General features: G+C 40.9%; 2 protein-coding genes across 3 annotated transcripts; one reads left to right on the top strand and one right to left on the bottom strand.

Annotated features, from left to right (window-relative positions):
• Positions 1-2,220: 2,220 nt before the first annotated feature.
• Positions 2,221-14,289, bottom strand: nsun2 (NOP2/Sun RNA methyltransferase 2). Its single transcript, XM_057828307.1, has 19 exons — positions 14,035-14,289; positions 12,728-12,885; positions 12,510-12,614; positions 12,335-12,440; positions 12,127-12,198; positions 11,727-11,811; positions 11,382-11,577; positions 11,224-11,298; positions 9,042-9,172; positions 8,623-8,696; positions 8,406-8,536; positions 7,894-7,990; positions 7,535-7,728; positions 7,377-7,469; positions 7,129-7,264; positions 3,530-3,610; positions 3,300-3,438; positions 3,195-3,234; positions 2,221-3,111 (listed from the first exon to the last, which is right to left on the bottom strand). The coding sequence occupies exons 1-19, from the start codon at positions 14,098-14,100 to the stop codon at positions 2,823-2,825; spliced, it is 2,268 nt and encodes a 755-aa protein (XP_057684290.1). The 5' UTR covers positions 14,101-14,289; the 3' UTR covers positions 2,221-2,822.
• txlna (taxilin alpha) lies at positions 8,917-18,472 on the top strand. 2 transcript variants are annotated; one of them, XM_057828309.1, is made up of 11 exons: positions 8,917-9,178; positions 15,488-15,674; positions 15,798-16,034; positions 16,127-16,218; positions 16,296-16,466; positions 16,537-16,731; positions 16,799-16,918; positions 16,991-17,065; positions 17,138-17,230; positions 17,296-17,391; positions 17,475-18,472. In XM_057828309.1, the coding sequence occupies exons 2-11, from the start codon at positions 15,497-15,499 to the stop codon at positions 17,796-17,798; spliced, it is 1,581 nt and encodes a 526-aa protein (XP_057684292.1). In that variant the 5' UTR covers positions 8,917-9,178; positions 15,488-15,496; the 3' UTR covers positions 17,799-18,472. The 2 variants fall into 2 exon arrangements, with proteins under 2 accessions (XP_057684292.1, XP_057684291.1); XM_057828308.1 differs by lacking the exon at positions 8,917-9,178 and adding an exon at positions 13,782-14,988.
• The last annotated feature ends 2,091 nt before the right edge of the window (positions 18,473-20,563 follow it).

Below are 20,563 nucleotides of genomic sequence, written 5' to 3'. Positions count from 1 at the left end.
AAATTTACAGCAAAAGATATTAACCTGTAACACTTTATTTGACAGCGGCATCATACGACTGCCATAAGACCAAATGAAACACCATGAAGCTTTGAACCAATTGGCTGCAAAGCTGCATTGCTTCAAGAAGCTTCATTTGGCCATCGCTGCTCCCTTGTGAGAGACAGTCCACCTCTGCTACCACCTGGTGTCAACACTGTTGTTGTCCGACATGCCTCCTAGCATGCATTGCAGCGCTACAGAATCACGATTCATGTTCTGTGCTAATTATTTCTTCAGTTACTGTTCCAGTTGTTTCATTACTTGCTAGTTATGGTATTTAGTAACACTTTATTTGACAGTGGTGCCAGACGACTGTCATAAGACAATCATAATTATGACATGACACTGTCCTGAGCATTAATGAATGCTTATAACATACGTGATTTAGTGTTATCCGGCAACTTATCTCACTTTTGAATGGATGTAAAAGATCCAAGCTGGACATAAATGGAGTTAGTGAAATAATTTGCCGGATGACACATTCTATTCTATTCTATTCTATTCTATGACATAAGCATTCATTAAGACCCATGATCGTGTCATGTCATAATTATGACGGTTTTATGAGTGTTATGACACCGCTGTCAAATAGTGTATCTATTAACCCAAATAAATCAACACATAAGCCGCACCGGACGATAAGCCGCAGGATTCAAAATGAAGGAAAAAAGTAGCAGTCTGAAAATTATGGTACTCCTAAATCGGCAAAAAATGGGAGCAATCTTAACTTTTAACGGTTGATTCAGGGTAAAGGGTAAATTAGGATAAAGAATTTGGCTCGGGCCAATTGTCCTAAAAACCTTTTAAACTTCACAGTGTGACCTATGTTTTTTTTTTGAGGAAAAAAAAAAAAACATGAAAATTATCACCAGTTACTTTGCCAAGTAACTAATTACTCTTACATTCAGGTAACTGAGTTACTAACGCAATTACTTTTTGGGAGAAGTCATTTGTAACTATAATTAATAATAACTACGTTTTTAAAGTAAGATTAACAACACTGGTGTTGACTAACCTTTAATTTTGTATAAATGCGAAATCATGATGAAAGTATTGCCTCCTCAGCAGCCACCCTCTGCGGCTTTACATATCGGTTGGCCCAGCGATTTCGTTTTCTTCGATGGGGGGGAAACGTTCAAGAGTTGCACAGCAGACTCGCTGACACTGAGCAACAACCGGTGGGGGAGGGTTGAGCCTTGCAGCTGCAAGCGAGTCATTTTTTGGACATAAAAATAGCTAACACCTAAGGGATGGTATGACGGAAATTTTTGCAGTTTTGAAACCTTAACGTTGTCGTACACCTTGAAACCCCTAATCGGCACATGCCTATTATAAAGTATCACAATGACTTCTGTCATTAATAGCACTAGTATGAACAGAAATGCATTTAAATATCTCAACACAAGGACTTATTTTAATAACACACCAAAAATATAGACATATAACCGTTACCAAAACCAACCGCCTCCCTCCCACCGTCCTCCCTCACCCTCTGCTTAGATGACATTAACTCCTGGTTCTCCTCCAACTTCCTCCTACTTAACAGCTCCAAAACAGAAGTCCTCTTGGTTGGTACCACCGCAACACTCTCTAATGTCCATAAGTTCTCTATTACAATCAACAATTTACCGATCTCTCCTTCATCTCAGGTTAAGAGTCTGGGTGTCATCCTCGACAGCACACTTTCCTTCCGGTCACATATCAACAGCATCACCAGATCAGCCTATCTCCACTTTCGCAACATTTCTCGCCTCCTCCCTTCTCTCACCCGCCATACCGCTTCCACCCTGGTCTGTAATCTAATAACCACCCGGCTCGATTATTGTAACTCACTGCTCTTCGGTCTCCCTAATAAGTCCCTCCAGAAACTGCAGCTCCTCCAGAACTCAGCAGCACGCCTCATCACACGAACCCCCGCAACACACCACATTACCCCCATCCTCCGTCAACTTCACTGGCTTCCCGTCAAACAAAGAATCAATTACAAAATCCTCATCATCACCTTCAAAATACTCCATGCCTTGGCCCCTCCCTACCTTTGCGATCTTCTCCATCCAAACAATCCAACCCGTTCACTTCGCCCTACCACTTTTCCCCCCCTCTCCGTCCCCCGTGTCCGCCTCTCCACCTTTGGTTCCAGAGCTTTTAGTCATTGCGCCCCCCAGCTCTGGAACTCCCTACCCCCTGATCTCCGCAACATATCTACTCTATCACTTTTCAAATCTCGACTGAAAACACACCTGTTCACTCTATCTTACCCACCATAACCCCTAGCTGTCATATTTTTTACCTCTTTTTATTGTGCTTTTAAGTTTTTAATCCTTTTAATACCTTTTTATCGTACTGTAATTCCATGCCTCTTGTGAAGCGTCTTTGTGTATCTGAAAAGCGCTCTAGAAATAAAATGTATTATTATTATTATTATTATCTTTCACACCTTTATTCAGCTGTTTATACTAATACAGGTGTACAAAATGAGATTAGACATAATATAAAACTCTTTAAAACGGGGGAAAAAAACAAAGGTGATGCCACTAGGCTGGTGAAAACCATTATTAAAGCATAAAGGAGAAAGACAGACCATTTAACTTTAAAAAAAAAAATGCCTTCTGGGAAATCCCCAAAAATACCAGCCAAGTTGTCTACCTCCAAAAGATATTCCATCTGTCATTGTGGTGAAGCGTAAACTCCTCTTTCTTGCGCACACACACAGTGTGGTCTATGGAGTGGCCTGCAGCTCTTGCAGTTTTCATGCACTCTCACTCAGTCCTCTTCTACCCTCAACCACTAGTCCCTTTAATACCGCCATCCATCTTTGCTTCTGATGATCCATTTTCACTCCCATTCTCCAAGTCCAGCTCTGTGTCATCCACCGCCGCCTCCCCCTCGCCCTCTCCTTTGGCCTCCTCATCTTTTGGCTTCCTGCCCGCGCCCTGCTTGTCCCGGAAGACCTCAACGCCCAGCATGCGTAGGTAGTGGTACCTCTCGTTGCGGGGTACGAACGCTCGTATGGACGTTTTTCCCCTCCAGCCGCAAAGTTGGATAGAACACTGAGGCTCTGCTGGCTTACTAGCAAAACAAAGGTGAAACACACAGAAATTGTGACAATACTACACTAAAACAACTGTACAGAGCCTGTGCAAGACACTTACTCTGGGTTTGGCATATACTTCAAAACAATGCTGCCCATGTCTGCAACAAAGGATCAAACGTTAATTTAAGAAAATTATCCAAAATCAAATTGTATTTACGCATACCAATTTTTTTAGCCTGAGCGTGGGCGTCATCCTCTAATTTGCTGAAGAAGGGATTTTCCTGAGTCAGCAGCACCTTGATGTCCTCAACACTCACTGTGATGATCCTGGAGCGAATATACGGCTGCAGAGTGTAGATGCCCTGATAGAGTGCCAAAGGGGACATGCTTAAGAAAAACGCTTATGACTTGAATTCTTAATCCAGTATATATTTTCATAAATGTTTTAATCACCTCTTGAGCCAGTCTAAAAGCACAACCGAACTCCTCTCCGTCGCTGTTGCGTGACCACACTTTCACCCCTGTATTTATGACCTAAAAGGCAACGGAAAAAGTGCAGTATTCAGTCTTTGTAGTCAGCTATTTTTAACCAACGTAGTACCCGCTTGAATCCTAATTGGGGATTCCATGCTAAATGAGGAATATATTAAGCAGCTTTTCACAATAACATTAGATTTGTTTTTTTCCTGAGCTCTAGGCTGTGTAAAACAAGCAGATCAATTCCCGTATCCCAGAAGGTGTGGGAGGCTTAAGTCTGTGGTTTGCTAATATTAAAAAAAAAAAAATCAATATGTTAAATATAATGTGTAAAAAACTAAATAAGAATATCTATAGCTCGAACTATATCGCGTTGAAAATAAAATGTTCATTTGTCGAAATCAGTGACGATGTGCAAAATGTGAAAATAATAACGATGCGTTCTTGATTAGGGCTGAAACGATTACTCGAACAATTCGAGTAACTTGATTTTAAAAATTGATCTGGGATTTTTTTTCCGCCTTGAGGAATCATTTAACGTTGCCGGCTCTAAGCATGACGTTTTGCACTGAAGTCACGTGCGACAGAGGCGGCAGATATATTTGATTTCAACCATGCATGAATATAGAGGTGCCGACGAAAGCGAAGAGAAAGGCACCAAGAAAAAGCAATGTCAAAAGTGTGGGAGCGTTTCAAGCTGGACACCAAGGCGAACACAGTTTCAAGTATTCACTGTAAGGCAGCGCTTGTATAACACTAAAGCTCGTCTTTAATGCTGCAGCTCCACAAAAGGCACCCCGTTTACTCTGAGAGCGGAGGACCAATACTCGGGACAGGGTTTACTAGTTAACGTAGTGCACATAAATAAGATTAAAATAAGGCTGTCAAACGATTAAAATTATTAATCGAGTTAATCACAGCTTAAAAATTCATTAATCATAGTTAATTGCAATTCAAATCGTCTCTGTAAATTATTGTTGGAATGGAAAGATAAGGCACAAGACGGATATATACATTCAAAATACTGTACAAAAGTACTGTATTTGTTTATTATAACAATAAATCCACAAGATGGCATTAACATTATTAACATTCTTTCTGTTAAAGGGATCCACGGATAGAAAGACTTGTAGTTCTTAAAAGATAAATGTTAGTACAATTTATAATTTTATATTAAAACCCCTCTTAATGTTTTCGTTTTGATAAAATTTGTAAAGTTTTCAATCAAAAAAATAAACTAGTAGCTCGCCATTGCCATTCTTCCACAGTGTCTTAAACTACGTAAGGCAGTGATTGAAATACACCACAAGGTGTCAATGGAGAGTTTTAAATGACTAAGAAATCATGCCAATGAGTGTGTTTTGTCCCTCGACTGACGCCGTAGTTCCCTGTTCACTGGTACTTCACGGTCATTTCAGTGGTGGCTTCACAACGTACTAGACCTCAGATAGTTAGTATATTGTGACTAAATATTGCCATCCAGTGTATTTGTTGAGCTAAACGAAATGTTTGAATAGAGTTTGACCAAAGTCTGATTAAGTTTTATGTGTATTTTGCATAGCTATTTCTTTTTGTGAACATTAGTTTTTTGATAGAAATATTATTTTTGTTGTGCTTTCAACTAAATGTTTGTTGTGAAGGAGTTGCCGAAGCTTATGCCAATAAACGGCGCGGTCCAATGAACGCCTGTGTCCACTCGCCTTTCTATGCCACTTAGCTCTCAATGTGCAAAAAACGGCGTCACTGTAATCTGTTTGAGGCAATGCATGAGCGGGTCATTCCGCGCATGCGTTAAATGCGTCAAATATTTTAACAGGATTAATTAAAAATTAATTACCGCCCGTTAACGCGATAAATTTGAGAGCACTAAGATTAACGTTACTGTACCTTGCTAACAGTGTGGTTTTCGTCAACAAACAATTTTTTTCATGACAATGACGTCACGATGACACGCTGAAAACGTGTCTTGGGAGATTAAAACATAACGAGATGGGTGCCAGTTGTCGTCTGACACGAAAACTGATGAAAATTCACCATAGTTTCAGTCATAAATTGACAATGTTTGATATTTTCTTATTGTATGTGTAGTTACAACTCATTTAGCAGCGTTTGGTTGTGTCACTCATGTGACATGCAGCACACTCCCCACCCCTCTCACCCCACACACAGGCTTAAACGTGTGCCCATTCCTCTCCTTTTGTGAAACGTGTCAGGTGCTGCTTGGTAAGTTTTGTTATTTTATGTTGGCTATGCAATGTTGCTTTGGCCTTTAAAGGTCTGTGCTTAGTGATCATCACACACTAAAACTAAGTTGTGGCGTTAGCATAGCGCTCGCGCTAGCATTTAGCGCAGTGACTCAATCTTCTTAAACTCTTGGAAAACATTTTACATACATAGCGTCCAGATGAGTTTATTTAATTGCAAATAATGTGCTGTTTTCCTGCTGAGTGTATTATCATCATGAAAGTGGTTATGTCCTTGTAGACTCTACAGTTATGTGCTCGTCTGTCATCAGAAATTGTTGGAAATCTTTTATTTATTTATTTATTTATAGACGAAAACATTTTGAAAATTGTCGACTAAGACTAGACGAAGACGACCCCGTTTTGAAATGACTAAAATATGACTAAGACTCTTAAGTATTTTCGTCTAAAAGACTTAAATGAAAATTAAAATGCCCGCCAAAAACAACACTGCTTGCTAATGTAATGTTAGCCCTGAGGAGGGCTAGGTTTCTATTAATTATGACTACTGTCGATGTGTGGCTAACTTGTCTTTCATACAGGCTTTATTTAATGTGTAAAAACACAGCGCTGTAGAGTGATGAGGGTGAAAAATAAAAATATAATAAAGCTAACTGTCAATTTTAGCTCAGTAGTCATTGATGGATAAAACACTAAGTAGCACACATTGATTTTGAACATTGCAAAAACTTTAAAATCCTATCAGAACTTACAATTTAGAATAACTTATAAATAGACACGAATGGAAATTCAATTGAAACGTGGGAAAAATATCTAACTTTTAAGTGATGTGTGTTATCAAGCATAATGACATTTTTAGGTAAGAAATAAGATTTTTTTTATAAGCTCTAACTGTTTTTTAGTGAAAGCAGTGAATTTGTTGTTTTTTTTTCTAGTCATAACTGAAATGCAATCGTTGGCTGTTTTCAACAATGTACATCTAAAATAAAGACATCGTCTTAAAATGGGTCAATATTAGGTGAAATGTGTTTTCTCATGTATATTTTATAATTGCTCTTTACCTAAAAAAAAGTTTTATCCAATTACTCGATTAATCGATGGAATTTTCAGTAGAATACTCGATTACTAAAGTATTCGATAGCTGCAGCCCTATTGATCTTACTGTAAGCTTGCTATTCTCGCTAGTCTCTGGCCTACTTGAGAACAAGTAACAGTTTGCTTAGTCGTGACATGCCATCAGCCCCATAGGATAGAGTTGTAATGCGATTTGGGATTGCTCAGAGGGGGTGTGCCAAGAAAAACCTATGTAGATGCACTAGAAACTAGAAAGAAGTGACTGTTGAAATGTGAAAGCAAAGATGTGTTAGGCACCTTCATGCGCTCACTGTTGTTGAGCATGACATTTCGCAACTCTTTGGACACCATGTATAAGTGTCTCTTCTTGCCCTCATGGGTTCTGGTTAACACGTTCATCTTGGGGAAGTTTGGAGACAAGTTGTAGAAGGATCTAGAGTAAAACAGTAAAATAGATGTTTCATATTTACATACTGAAGCTTACCTGAACATTACATCCTCACAATATTTCTGTCAAATTTGACCTAAACAGAAAATGGACTCACTGTATGGTGGTGAAGACAGGGTCATCTTCACTGAGGAACACAAAGGGATCTTCTTTGTAACCAAATGTCTTCAACTTTTTGGAAGGTGGCGGTCTAAGGAACCAAAGTGTTTCCTACTTGTTAACCTGTTTTTTCTTTCGTCAAGCGGTATGACTCACCCACACACGCCATCTTGTTTGTCGCTTGAAGAAGCTCCTTTGGGTGCTCCCTCCTGGGCCTCCTCCCCATCTACTTTGCCCTCGGCGCCTCCCTCTTCCATCTCTTCTACCTCAGGGAGACCGGAAGGCTGTGCCGGAGCCACCGGAGAGCTTAGTGTTTGGGCTTCAGAGCCCGACGAAGCCTCTTTCCTCAGCTGGATGCGAGCGGGACAAGTAAATGTGATTTGTTACCAGCTGCGATAAGGAGAACTGAACAGATGAGGCAAATGCGTGCGAGACTCGCGGGGGGTTCTCCTCAGCTTTCTCTCTTCTGGCAAGTCTGACAGTCAAATTAGCCGTGATTGTTCATGAGAAAGTACCTTTGGATATCTTTTGTTCCAAGGCATTGGGGCTTTCTTCATTAACACAGCCACAAAGAAACCTCCCGTATTCTGGTGATGTGGCAGAATCCTCATACTGACGAAAAAGAATTCACATTTGAAATTTTACTTAATCCTTTTTGTGACATTTTTCTTTGGCGTACTGTGATTTTTTTCATGCTAATTATGCCCCTTGACTCAATAAAGGTTGGTAAATACTGATCTAATGCACGTAAATCTCTTCAGATTTTGTGCCAGCAGCAACAACAGGTTTGTGCAGACTACGCCAGCATTTAACAAACTGAACCATGTAGCAACAGCGCTATCTGTAGGTCACAAAATTACATTGCAGTGCAACCGTGATGTCATCACTTCATTATGTTTTGTGCAGGTGTACGCTATTTCAATTTCCAAGATCGCTTATCCTCATTAAGGTCTCAGGTGCCCTGACCTCTATGGGGACAAGCTCTCTTGAAGATGGATGACATTTTAGCTCATCTGTGCTTCCATACCATCTCTCCAGGTGCATGCCAGCCAGTTTTTCCGCATCAGTTGGCGCGAACATGGTGGGTCTAATTTGAGTGTGGCGACTGCTTGGAACCTCTGACCAGTCAGCGAACCACTTTCCCTCTTTAGTCATCAGCTAGACAGATATGAAAATTCTTTTCAGCACTTTATCCTACTATTTCATATACAGTCAAATATAATGAAGCTCTTTAGTATTAGTACCTTCCAGGAAGTGACACCGGGCATCCACTTCAAGCCAGGCAAGTCAGAAGAGCAGTCCACCAGCTCCAATGCTCCTTGTAATGAAAATGGGGCAAGTATTAAAGTGCGGCCTTATTTTATTTTTTTTTATATATATCCTCTTGATTTATTCGCCTGTGAATAATGATATTTATTCAAATGGAAGACTATGCATCATTGTCTTTTTGTTTGTATACAAATAGCTGGCTCTGTTTAAAGTGTGTGTAAGACAGAGGGTGTAAAAACTGCACAAAACTCTTGATCCTGAGGGATACTGAGATAAAAGCATGCCAAAGACAAGATACTAAGAATCTAAAGAATTATTTTTGTCAAAGAAATGTATTGTTCTTCCCCTACAAAGCAGATGGAGTCCAAAGTCAAAGTTTTAAAGCATTTGATACCTTCGCTTTTTTCCAGTAGTGCCGCTATGACAGCTTCATCCTCAATGGGGTTGAGGGAACAGGTGGAGTAGACCATCCTGCCGCCTACGGCCAGCTGTTCAACACCACGCACGGCAATACGCATCTGGAGACTGGTGGTAAGGAAAGACACGTAGACTGCAATACTGGACCACAATAGCACTCCCCATTAACTTGGCATACAGTAGCTCCCCCAGAAAAGTGCTTACCATAACTTTTGGACTATAAGCCACTACCCACCTAATTTGACATGAAAAAGACATTTGTTCACAGATAAGACACACCAGACTATACGCCGCAGCTGTCCTCAATGTTTTGTGGTATATTTACACCAAAAGAGCAATTTGACTATCATTGGCATTAATGAATGCTTATGACAGATGTAATTAAAGGGTACCTTCGAGAGAAAGACATAGTTCTTAAAACATAAATGTTTAGTACGATTTAAAATAATTTGATAATAAAGCCCCTCTTAACGTTTTCGTTTTAATAAAATTTGTAAAATTTTAAATAAAAAAATTAACTAGTAGCTCGCACGGCGGTGACGTCACATGGCCACGCTGCCATACTTCACAGTGTCACTCTTTAACTATGTCAGGTAGTGATTTAAATACACCACAAGGTGTCATTGGTGAGTTTTAAATTAATAAGACCTCAAGACAATGAGTGCGTTTTGTCCCTCGACTGATGCCGTAGTAGAGTCAGTCACAACAAACAAGACTTCTGATAATGGCTCCCAGCATCACAGTTTGTATATTGTGACTAAATATTCCCATCCATTGTATTTGATTAACTAAATGAGCTGTTAAAATGTTTAAATAGAATTTGAAGAAGAAGAACTCTGAGTTTTATGTGTATTATGCATGTATATTATGCATGTATATTTTGATTGTGAATTTGTGAAAACCAGTTCTCTTTGCATTGTTGTTAAACTGTGTGAGAATAGGGCCTCATTAATACAGATTGAAGCACTTTTCTTTTTGTGAACATTATTTTTTGAGAAATACGAATATTATTTTTTGTATTTTCACTATATGATAATTATGTTTGTTGTGAAGGAGTTCTGAAGCTTCTTCCGATAAACAGGTGGTCCGAGCTATGAATCTGAACGCCTGTGTCCACTCTCCTGTCTCTCTGCCTTACACCACATTGTGCATGAAAGAAAAACAACGGCGTCAGTCAAGGGACAAAACGCACTCATTCTCTTGATCCCCAATTAAATTATCCTTGTGGCGTACTTAAATCACTACCTTACATAATTAAAGAGTGACACGTTTTTTTGGTTTTTTTTTTTTTTTTTAGAGTGACACTGTGAAGTACGGCAGCGTGGCCCTGTGATGTCACCACTCAGAGACATCAACAACAATGGCGACCAACTAGTTAATTTTGCAAATATTATTGAAACGAAAACATTAAAATGGGTTTTGATATCAAATTATTATAACTTGTACTAACATTTATCTTTTAAGAACTACATGTTTTTCTATCCATGGATCCCTTTGAGTGTCATCCAGGAAATTATGTCATTAACTCCATTTATGTCCAGCTTGGATCTTTCAAAAGTGAAATAATTTGCCGGATGACACACAATGACATCTGTCATAAGCATTCGTTGATGCTCATGGCAGTGTCATTTCATAATTATGATGGTCTTATGACAGTCTTATGACGCGACTGTCAAATAAAGTGTTACCAAATATCTTAACTAGCAATTAATGAAACAACTTGAACAGTAACTCAAGAAATAATTAGCACAGAACAAAAATGTTGATCGTTATTTACATCTGTAGCGCTGCAATGCATGCTAAGAGGCATGTTAGATAACAACAGTGTTGACAGCAGGTGGCAGCAGAGGTTGACTATCTCCCCCAAGGAAGCATTGATGGCCAAATGAATTTTCTTGAAGCAATGAAGCTTTGCAGGCAATTGGTTCAAAGCTTCATGGTGGTTCATTTGGTCTTATGACAGTCTTATGATGCCGCTGTCAAATAAATTGTTACCGGTTAATCCCTTTGGTGTATATAACCCATAATAAAGTGAAGAAAGCTGTGGTTTATCAATGAACAAATGCCGTTTTTGTGTCAAATTTGGTGGGTGGCGGCTTGGAAAATTACGGTAACTACTGTAGAGGCCGCCTAAGGACATAATTGCTTCTTTTACTCACCCATGAAGGTGCAGGCTGTTGCTTGTTGTCCACTTCTTCCACACATCTATGTTCTTCCTCATGGTACCGTCCCCACTGCGTGAATACCGAGCAGACAACAGTGGTCCAAACAGATTGCACAACTGATTACAAGGTGCCCAAGTTAATGTTCTTCTGACCTGCAGGGCACATCACATAAGACTCGATCGTAAAAGAGGATGTCCTTCTTTCCATCAGTATTTTGGATCTGCAGCATGGGGATGCAGGAGGCGTCGTGGTTGACCACCATGATGCAAGGGCTGTTAAGACGTTTTGCTTGGTGAACCAGCAGGTAGCAGCGTTTGTTGTCCACATCGTTGGCGATGACAAAGCCCTCTGGAATGGAGAGCAGAGTGGTGCCTTGAGATACCAGCTCATACTATTTTTCGCCCCCAAAAAATGGACTCAAAATTCCAGTCATCACTGTAAATTCACTTATCTAATGACTCAAACAAACTTTGAAATCGAAATGTGTCGATTTTTACCTGGAAATGGCACTTCCATGTCAGAATGAAGCATTTCAATCAGCTGAGCTGTCTTTGAGCCAGGAGCAGCACACATGTCTAAAATCTTCCAAAAAACACAACATAATCAATAGACTGATGGCACGATGTACCATCAAACGGTTCTATCATTTTAGTAATGCAATCAAAAAACAAACAAAAAAAACCTCCCTGAATTCTATTTAAACGGCATAGCAATATAATAATAATTTACTGTAACAACAACTTTTCACGAGGCTAATTCACATGTGATTTTCTTTAGTTAATATTGTAATTTATCTGAATTTTCTTGGTTTCCTCAGTAATTGTTATATTTCATAAGTATTTCCACATCCCTGGACTATACAACATCATTAAATGAATAAATTGGACCCTTTCTTACCTTGTGATGGGGTTCAATCTTCAGGAGAAGAGGAGGTATCATACTGACAGCTTCCTGGCGGCTAATGTTACCCTAACAACCACAATCACGTTAAAAAATGTCATTGAATTAACAAATTATCATGTGATATTTAGTTTTTCTCACTTTAATCCCTTCTCTACAATTTCATCAAGATTTATGGTACATTTTTTTCTTTGCGCTGACTCACCGACTCGGTCTCGCTGACAAGAAACTGGTGGAACTTCTCCAGCAGGGGAGACTTTCTAATTATCTTACGACTCATATTTGTGTGCCAGGCTTGCTCATCGGGATACCTAGGAAAAGAGGGAAGAGCATCTGTTTTGTAGAACAGTTGCAATCACACTTTTCATGTTGACGATTACCAGCTGAGAGGCTGCGGAGCCTCAATCTTCTGCCCGTCGATCTCCAACTCTTGAATATCCTTGAAGTACTTTTCCTTCAGGCAATGAAGGATTTCCTTGGCATGGCTGGAACCGGGAAGAGGGGGAGAGATGCCCTTCATAAATCAAGCCGCCATTATAGCATTTTTGTGTATGCTGAAATGAGGGGAGGAGATCCCTGTATGTTTTTATCGTCTTACCTTTTATATCCAGTGATCCGTATGGTGGCAGGCAGCGGTTCCCTCATTGCATCCATAAATTGTTCAAACTCACCCTCTGGAACCAATCCTTGTTCTGTGTAGTAATGCTCAAAGAGCTTATTTTCCTTAACAATGTCGGCATAACCAGCACCCCAACCCTGCAACAATCAAGTTGACAAAGGTTTTTTTCCCCCACTTCCTTCACAATTGTTATTATTAGGGATGTGACTAAATATTGAAACGATATCGTGATAATTTGTATTCCAAAAGGTTGTCGAGATGCCAAGAATCGAGATATCGTTTTAAAAAGGTGACAATGTTTTTTTGTTTAAAAATAAAAATTAAAAAAAAAAACAGCAACCGACAAGTTGCTACCAAAATCTTCCACCATAATAATGTCTCAGTTAACTCTAAGGCTGCCATTGACGGTGCTCGACGCCAAATCCATTTAGACTGGGAACGTTCGTTCATTCAAAACCAGAGCATTCACAGTCATTCAGTCCGATTTACAGGGGTGGGCAAACCGGTCCTCGAGGGCCGCAGTGGGTCCTTGTCTTTGTTGCAACTGATTCAGCACAGACAGTTTAACCAATGAGGTTTCAGTGGAACCAAGAAGAACCTGACTGCAATCAACTGATTGCACTTGTAAGAAACCAGATTGGTGAAAGGCTGTTCTCATGATGGGTATGAACAAAAACCCGCACCCACTGTGGCCCTTTGTGGAATAGTTTGCCCCCCCCTGATTTTAGGGCATTAACAGGTCTATTCCTGTTGAGTTTGAGTCACTGCCTATTCATCTAGGTTATTCCCATGTCACTTCCTGTTCTGCAACACAAAATAAACAGGAAGTGACCTATAAAATACCCCAAAATTAACAGGAAGTAACTGAAAATAAACAGGAAAATTATCTTAAATGGCCCAAAATTACCTTAATGCCTGGCATTGGCTGCCACTGACGGCCATCGATGTTCAATCCGTTTGAAGTGGGAGGGATGGCAGCGAATGAACGAATGTCCACCCTCCCAGTTCAAATGGATTGGACGTCTACTAGTGATAGTCATTCCAATTCACAGTAGAAGCTTGTTTTTCTGTTTATTAGTTGTTTGTAGAATATCCTAGAATGATTTTCTGACCAATGTATCGATAATCATTGTATCGCCATATCGTCAGCTCATCGTTATCGTGAGCTTTGAATCGCAAATCGTATCGTGATGTACCAAGAGGTTCCCACTCCTAGTTATTATCATCCAACAGTGGAAACAACACAACCGCTATGAAACAGTTTTGTCAGAGGTAAAGACTCTTACAGCGTTGTCTCTGTGGTCTCTGCCCGCTGGTTGGTTTTTCTGCCTCTGTCTGCTTCTTTTACCCATTTTGCAGAAGGGTACAACTCTAGAGGAAAGTATACGAAGCAGCGTGGTGAGAAGAAACAACCCAAAGTGTCATGTAACTTTGGTACAAATGTAAAATAGCGATACTGGATGTCAATCCGCTCGATACGACTACGCTATCCTTCCAGCGTGTGTAGTTTTCAGTGCATGTGATACAGGACCTTTCTGACTAGCGGTCACCGGATATGCCTGATAGAAAATGAAAGTAAAACGTATAGTGTTTAAAAAAAAATAAAAAACTGCGCCAAACAAATCAAGGGAGCGACTCGCTCTGGCAACACCCAAGAAAAACACTGAAAATCACTTAGTCTTCTTCTTTTTCCAGTAGGATACTACACACGAACGCTATGAAAATACTTTTACTAATATGTCTAATGCCTATCAGGCAGTTTTATGGACATTCTTCCACGCTTTTAGGGCTAACTCATATGTCTTGTTGAATGTTCCACAGCTGTTTTTCAACCAAGCCCCTACTTTCTGACTTACATTGTGGCGCCAACGTATTCGTTGTTATTCATATGTATTGCTGTGTTTGTGTTTTTTTATGTCTACAACAACCGCGTAGATTTATATTAAGCTAGAATATAGCTGATAGATGTCTGATGCGTACTGTAAGCCAATGAAGACATGCGTCGTCACTTGTCGGCCATTTTGAGTCGGAGCCATTGGATAAATATAGACTTATCACCTCTAGATGGCGACAAATACCAAATTAATATAGAAAACGTTTTTGAAACCATCGAAGAAGAAGATTGAAGTTCTAACCGGAAGCATACATCTTTTGCTCAATGCTCACAGTGTAGTATAAGTCAAGCTGCTGAGCCGTTCTCTGTTTGTGTTCACTCAAGTTGTCGGTTGGTGTAATCAAAGGTTAGATTTCATATAAAAACTCGGGCATTTGTAATCTAAATGTTTCTGCTTTATGTACGAGCTTACTATTGCCTCTCGAGCTAGGTTTGCTCATACTGTTTCTTGCAGTTTCGTTTGTGCTGCCTAGTGTGTGTGTTGAAGTTGGTGGAAAATGCAAAGATGAATTGAAGTGCCAACGTATAGTTTTTGTTTCGGTGGAGAATAAAATTATCAATTAAACAGCAACGTAAATTATAGTCGATGTTTATGTCACTCACTGGATTGTGCACGAGAGCGACTTTCAATATACAGTGAAAGTTCAAGTAAATAATTGAAAACCAAATTTCTTGTTGCTTATTTGTTGCTTTACCTCTTTGAAATAATTTCACTCATGTCACTCTTTGGTTCTCATTAGCAATAAAGTAGATTGGTAATGAGTTTTTACAGCTAATGCAAATAGTCACTGAGCGTAAGTTGGTTTCTGTGCTGAACATCCTGTCTTTTGGGGGAAATAATGCAGAAATCAGAGATGATGAAGCAAGACACAGAGGCGGTCGCCCAGGGGAAGGAGGATATGCCGACTACAGCAGATGGGGCAGAGTCAACAGTGGTTTCAAAGGATGACGTAGACACGAGCAGCAGCCCTAAAGAGTCTGAAACATCACTGGTGGACACGCCACCTCAAGGAGATGAAGCAACAAGTGAAGGTACAGTACTAGTTGGATTCCAGACCGAACCCCGATTTAGAAAGGGACCATATTTCTAAAAATCTTTGTAGTATCACCGGAACTACTTTTTTCTGTTTTTAACTGGTCGTTCTACTTCCTCAGAAGCAGCAGCTCAGTCACGGTGTGACAAGGCCAACGAGCTTAGCCGCCAGCTGGAGGACATCCTCAACATCTACTGCAGGGAAAGCCTTTCGGACGATGCCGTCGCTAATGACCAGTCGCGCGGCTCCGAGCGCCTTGATGACAACGGGGGCAGAGGGGCCAAAGCCAAGGGGGGTGCCAGCGGTGTAGACAAGGACCAGAAGAAGACTCATGATAAGAAGAAAGCAAAGGGTCTGGGTGAGGAAGATTTTGCTTGTTGTTTATGCTTTTCAGGAGCAGAGGTGACAAAAGTACTCAATGTATCACCGTCATTTTTGTTTTTCATGCAGGCAAAGAAATCACCCTCCTAATGCAAACTCTCAACACGTTAAGCACCCCCGAGGAGAAGCTAACAGGGCTCTGCAAGAAGTACGCCGAGCTGGTGAGTTTTTTCCTTGCCTTTCTTCATCAACACCTAGTTTGGTTTCTTAAATTTAGTTTTGTGTATATTGACGGCAGCTGGAAGAGCATCGAAACAGGCAGAAGCAGATGCGAGCGTTGCAGAAGAAGCAGACGCAGGTGGTGGCGGAAAAGGACAGCCTGAGGAGCGAACACAGCAAGGCCATCCTGGCACGAAGCAAGCTGGAGAGCCTCTGCAGGGAGCTGCAGAGGCACAATCGGACGCTCAAGGTGCGCAGCAGGCACATAGGCAAGAGTTTGAAGAATTTATCTCAATTTGGACATCCCGTTTTCTTCACAGGAGGAAGGGATACAGAGGACCCGTCTCGAGGAGGAAAAAAGAAAAGAGGTGACATCACACGTTCAGGTGACGCTCAACGACATCCAAGTTCAAATGGAGCAACACAACGAAAGGAACGCCAGCCTGCGCCAGGAGAACGCCGAGCTTGCCGAGAAGCTCAATAAGCTGCACGAGCAGTACTTATTACGAGAGGAGGTGCGTCCACCTTCAACATAAATATACTAGCCATTTCACCTGACCGAATAAGATTCAATTTCAACAGCATATAGAAAAAGTGGTGAAGCACAAGGACCTGCAGCAGCAGCTGGTGGACACCAAACTTCAGCAGGCGCAGGAACTGCTCAAAGAGTCGGAGGAACGTCACAATACGGAGAAACATTTTGTAAATAATCTCGCAATCTAAACATCCACTTGTTTCTTTCACTGACCTTACCAACTGTCTTGTCTACATCAGCTGCTACAAGAGGCACTCGAATCTCAGCGGATGTGTGAACTGATGAATCAGCAGGAAGGGCACCTCAAACAGCAGGTTTCCCGATAATCCTCTCCTACGTAATGTTCACATTATTTCGACTCTAAATCTATCATGTTCTTTTCCTAGCTTTCTCTGTACACCGAGAAGTTTGAGGAGTTCCAGACCACATTGTCTAAGAGCAACGAGGTCTTCGCCACGTTCAAACAGGAGATGGAAAAGGTGAGGAGTCAGTTGTTATGCGAGGTTTGCTGCTGACAGACGCTGTTTATTTAATGTTGGAACAGATGACTAAAAAGATCAAGAAGCTAGAAAAGGAGACGGCAATGTATCGGTCCAGGTGGGAGAGCAGTAACAAGGCTCTCGTGGAGATGGCTCAGGAGGTAAAGCCGCAGAGCTATTTTCTAACCAGTCATTTCATGTTGCAAAATATAAACAGAAATTTGTATTGGGATTTTGTTGACAGAAAACTGTTCAAGACCGAGAGTTTGACGCCCTTCAAGGTAAAGTACAGCGGCTGGAAAAGCTGCGGCGGGCCCTCAAATTGGAACGGAACGAACTCAGCAAAAAGGTACAGAAGCTCAGCGGCGCTCCGGCGCCACCCACCTCTGACTCTGAATGCCCCTCTCCGACACCCACGGACCTTCTGCCGGAAGGCAGCTCAGGAGCCTGCGCAAGTGACATCAGCCACAGCCCGCCTGAATCCAGCTCCCAAACCTCCACTCGCAACCTTAAACTCAACACGGACAAACAAGGGAAGGTGGCACAGACGGTGCCAACGCAGGAATGATGTTCAGGATTTAAGGACCATAATCCTTTGTCTCAAATCAAATTCCGAAAGTCTCACATAGAATCACCGTTTTTGAAAGTACTGACCTGTTGAAATGACCAGCACTCATTGCACTAACTGATTTTGCATTCCCCCTTCGACAAAAACTTGATGCTTAAAGAGCCAATAACGTTACATTACATGTAGTATTGTGAACGCTACTTGATGGGTCTTTATAAAGATGTCATAATATTAGCCAGTAATATGAATGTCCTCTACATATTTTGCAGTGTGCGTTTGTGTTCGGGGACCGCTATGCAACACACGCCTCCTTGTTTTGATTTTGTGGCAGTCTGAAGTGGAAAGCACTTAGAATGTACTCTTTATCACATCCTACGATATATTGTAGTCCGTCACACCAGAATGATATTCACAGTCAGCAAGCTTTGATTGTTACCTCATGTCGAAAAGTTCAAAATGTAGGCATTTATTTTTCCTTAAACTCATAATTTCATGTTTAGACATGATTTTAAATGCTAAGTATTCTGTAGCACTGGAAACCAATGTAATTCCTTACCTTGTCTTACACAAGATTCATTGAAAACGCAAAGGAACCAAAGATATTCCTTGTTTCTTTTGCTGTGGTTTTGTCTGTCCTTCGATACTTTCTTTTGTTCAATAAAATTCTTGGAGACTGATATTTGTACAAACAAACATGTTTTAGATGTTCTAATGAGAATAATGGATTTTTCATTTTCTCTATCAATGCCATTTAGAAGAACAGCATATTCGCGTTGTACAGTCTATCACAAAAGTGAGTATACCCCTCGCATTTCTGCAGATATTTATATCTTTTCATGGGACAACACTGACAAAATGACACTTTGACACATTGAAAAGTAGTCTGTCTGCAGCTATTTTCCCTTCCAAATAACTCAAAGTATAGCCACTAATATCTAAACCCCTGGCAACAAAAGTGAGTACACCCCTTAGAAACTACGTACATCCCTAAATGTCCAAATTGAGTACTGCTTGTCATTTTCCCTCCAAAATGCCAGGTTGGGAGTCAGCCTGTTATTGCTCAGACCATATGCCGCACTCTACATCAAATTGGTGTGCATGGCACACCCCAGGAGGAAGCCTCTTCTGAAGACTGTACACAAGAAAGCCCGCAAACAATTTGCTGAAAACATGTCAACAAAGCACATGGATTACTGGAACCATGTCCTATGGTCTGATGAGACGGGCGGGCTTTCTAGTGTACCGTCTTCAGCAGAGGCTTCCTCCTGGGGTGACAGCCATGCACACCAATTTGATGTACAGTACGGCGTATGGTCTGAGCACTTACAGGCTGATCCCCCCCCCACCTCTTCAATCTCTGCAGCAATGCTGACAGCACTCCTGTAACAAGTCACATGACATTTTGTAGGGAAAATGACAAGCAGTACTCAATTTGGACATTTAGGGATGTACGTTTTTTCATAGGGTGTACTCAGTTTTGTTGCCAGGGGTTGGATATTAGTGGATATATTTTGAGTTATTTTGAGGAGAAAATAAGTTAACTCTATAAGCTGCACACAGACTACTTTTCATTGTCAAAGTGTCATTATGTCAGTGTTGTTCAATGAAAAGATATACTTAAATATCTGTAGAAATGCGAGGGGTGTACTCATTTTTGTGATACACTGCATTTGTATCATCCTTCTGTTTTCATGACGTCGTTGATGCATGTGAGTTGTTTTTTGTGAGGAAATAGAGAGCAGATGTTCTCCAAAATACAAGTTTAGAAGTGACAAAATAACAATACTTACTTTTAAATCAATGTGTTTGTTATTGCTTCATTACTCCAATGAAGCCGCTGTTGTGTCCAATCTGTGCATTGTCATTCTTTTGAAACACGGCGCGCTTATGTTTCACCTTTTTGTTATTCCGTGTCGTATTTTGAAATCCATAACCGGAAGCGTTGTTGTTCCTTCACGTGCATTTGACACTGGAGTGCCTGACTGAGACTGACAGAAACAAGAGATGGCTGCGGGAGGAGACAAGTGGAACGAGACGACTTTGGAAAGCTCCCAAACGTGACCTTGTCCGTTTATCCGAGCTTTTCGTTAGCTAGTTACGGGTCCAGGCCACAGTGGAGGCTAGCACCCTTGCTCCACCCCGGCCTGTGAACACAGAGAGGCGGCGAGCATCACTCAGCCAGCCAGAGACGATTTTGACAGCCTTATTGCAGCACCGGTGAGTGGAAGTAGCTTCCTCCATTTCAAATCCTTTTAATGGTGATGTCATGCCATGTGAAACTGCTGTTGATCGTGTCCTCTCCTAAGGACACCTAGATGTGACGGCCGCATCCGTGACGTCACGTGGTGATGGGAATGAAGCCACACCCTCAAATTACACAGCCACATGAATGAACCTGTGGCCTAATATGGAGAGACATTTGAGCATTAATTCAATATCCTTGATATCCAGGTCAATGTATTAGTACGCTAGGGCCTTAGTTTTTCCAAATTTTTTTACCATGTCGTAACTGGTTATATAGAGATATGGATTATTACAAGTGTAACACACTATGATCTACCATTCACAGAGTAACAGGTTCACTACAATGCAGTATAAGTATATTTCTTTAGGGATGAGTGTGGCTCTGCAGAGGTGATGTTTTGCATGATATAAGACCTACTGCTGGCAGGCAGCACACTGCTGAGTCAGCAGCACTCAAGTTAAAGACTAGAAACGCATTGATCGCTGTAGACTTTGGATTTAGAACACAGTCAAATTGTTGT

Source organism: Corythoichthys intestinalis, chromosome 22, assembly GCF_030265065.1.
Source record: "Corythoichthys intestinalis isolate RoL2023-P3 chromosome 22, ASM3026506v1, whole genome shotgun sequence".
NCBI lineage: Eukaryota > Metazoa > Chordata > Actinopteri > Syngnathiformes > Syngnathidae > Corythoichthys > Corythoichthys intestinalis.
This window is presented reverse-complemented; position numbering and strand designations above follow the sequence as displayed.

What these genes read in the sequence shown, in the direction of transcription:
- nsun2 (XM_057828307.1), bottom strand. Translation starts at nt 14,100, where the DNA reads ATGGGTAAAAGAAGCAGACAGAGGCAGAAAAACCAACCAGCGGGCAGA. An exon ending in CGGATCACTGGATATAAAAG is followed by an intron (nt 12,615 to 12,727) that starts GTAAGACGATAA and finishes TCCCGGTTCCAG; the next exon opens with CCATGCCAAGGAAATCCTTC. An exon ending in CATGGAAGTGCCATTTCCAG is followed by an intron (nt 11,578 to 11,726) that starts GTAAAAATCGAC and finishes TCTCCATTCCAG; the next exon opens with AGGGCTTTGTCATCGCCAAC.
- txlna (XM_057828309.1), top strand. Translation starts at nt 15,497, where the DNA reads ATGATGAAGCAAGACACAGAGGCGGTCGCCCAGGGGAAGGAGGATATG. An exon ending in GAAGAAAGCAAAGGGTCTGG is followed by an intron (nt 16,035 to 16,126) that starts GTGAGGAAGATT and finishes TTTTTCATGCAG; the next exon opens with GCAAAGAAATCACCCTCCTA. An exon ending in GGCACAATCGGACGCTCAAG is followed by an intron (nt 16,467 to 16,536) that starts GTGCGCAGCAGG and finishes TTTTCTTCACAG; the next exon opens with GAGGAAGGGATACAGAGGAC.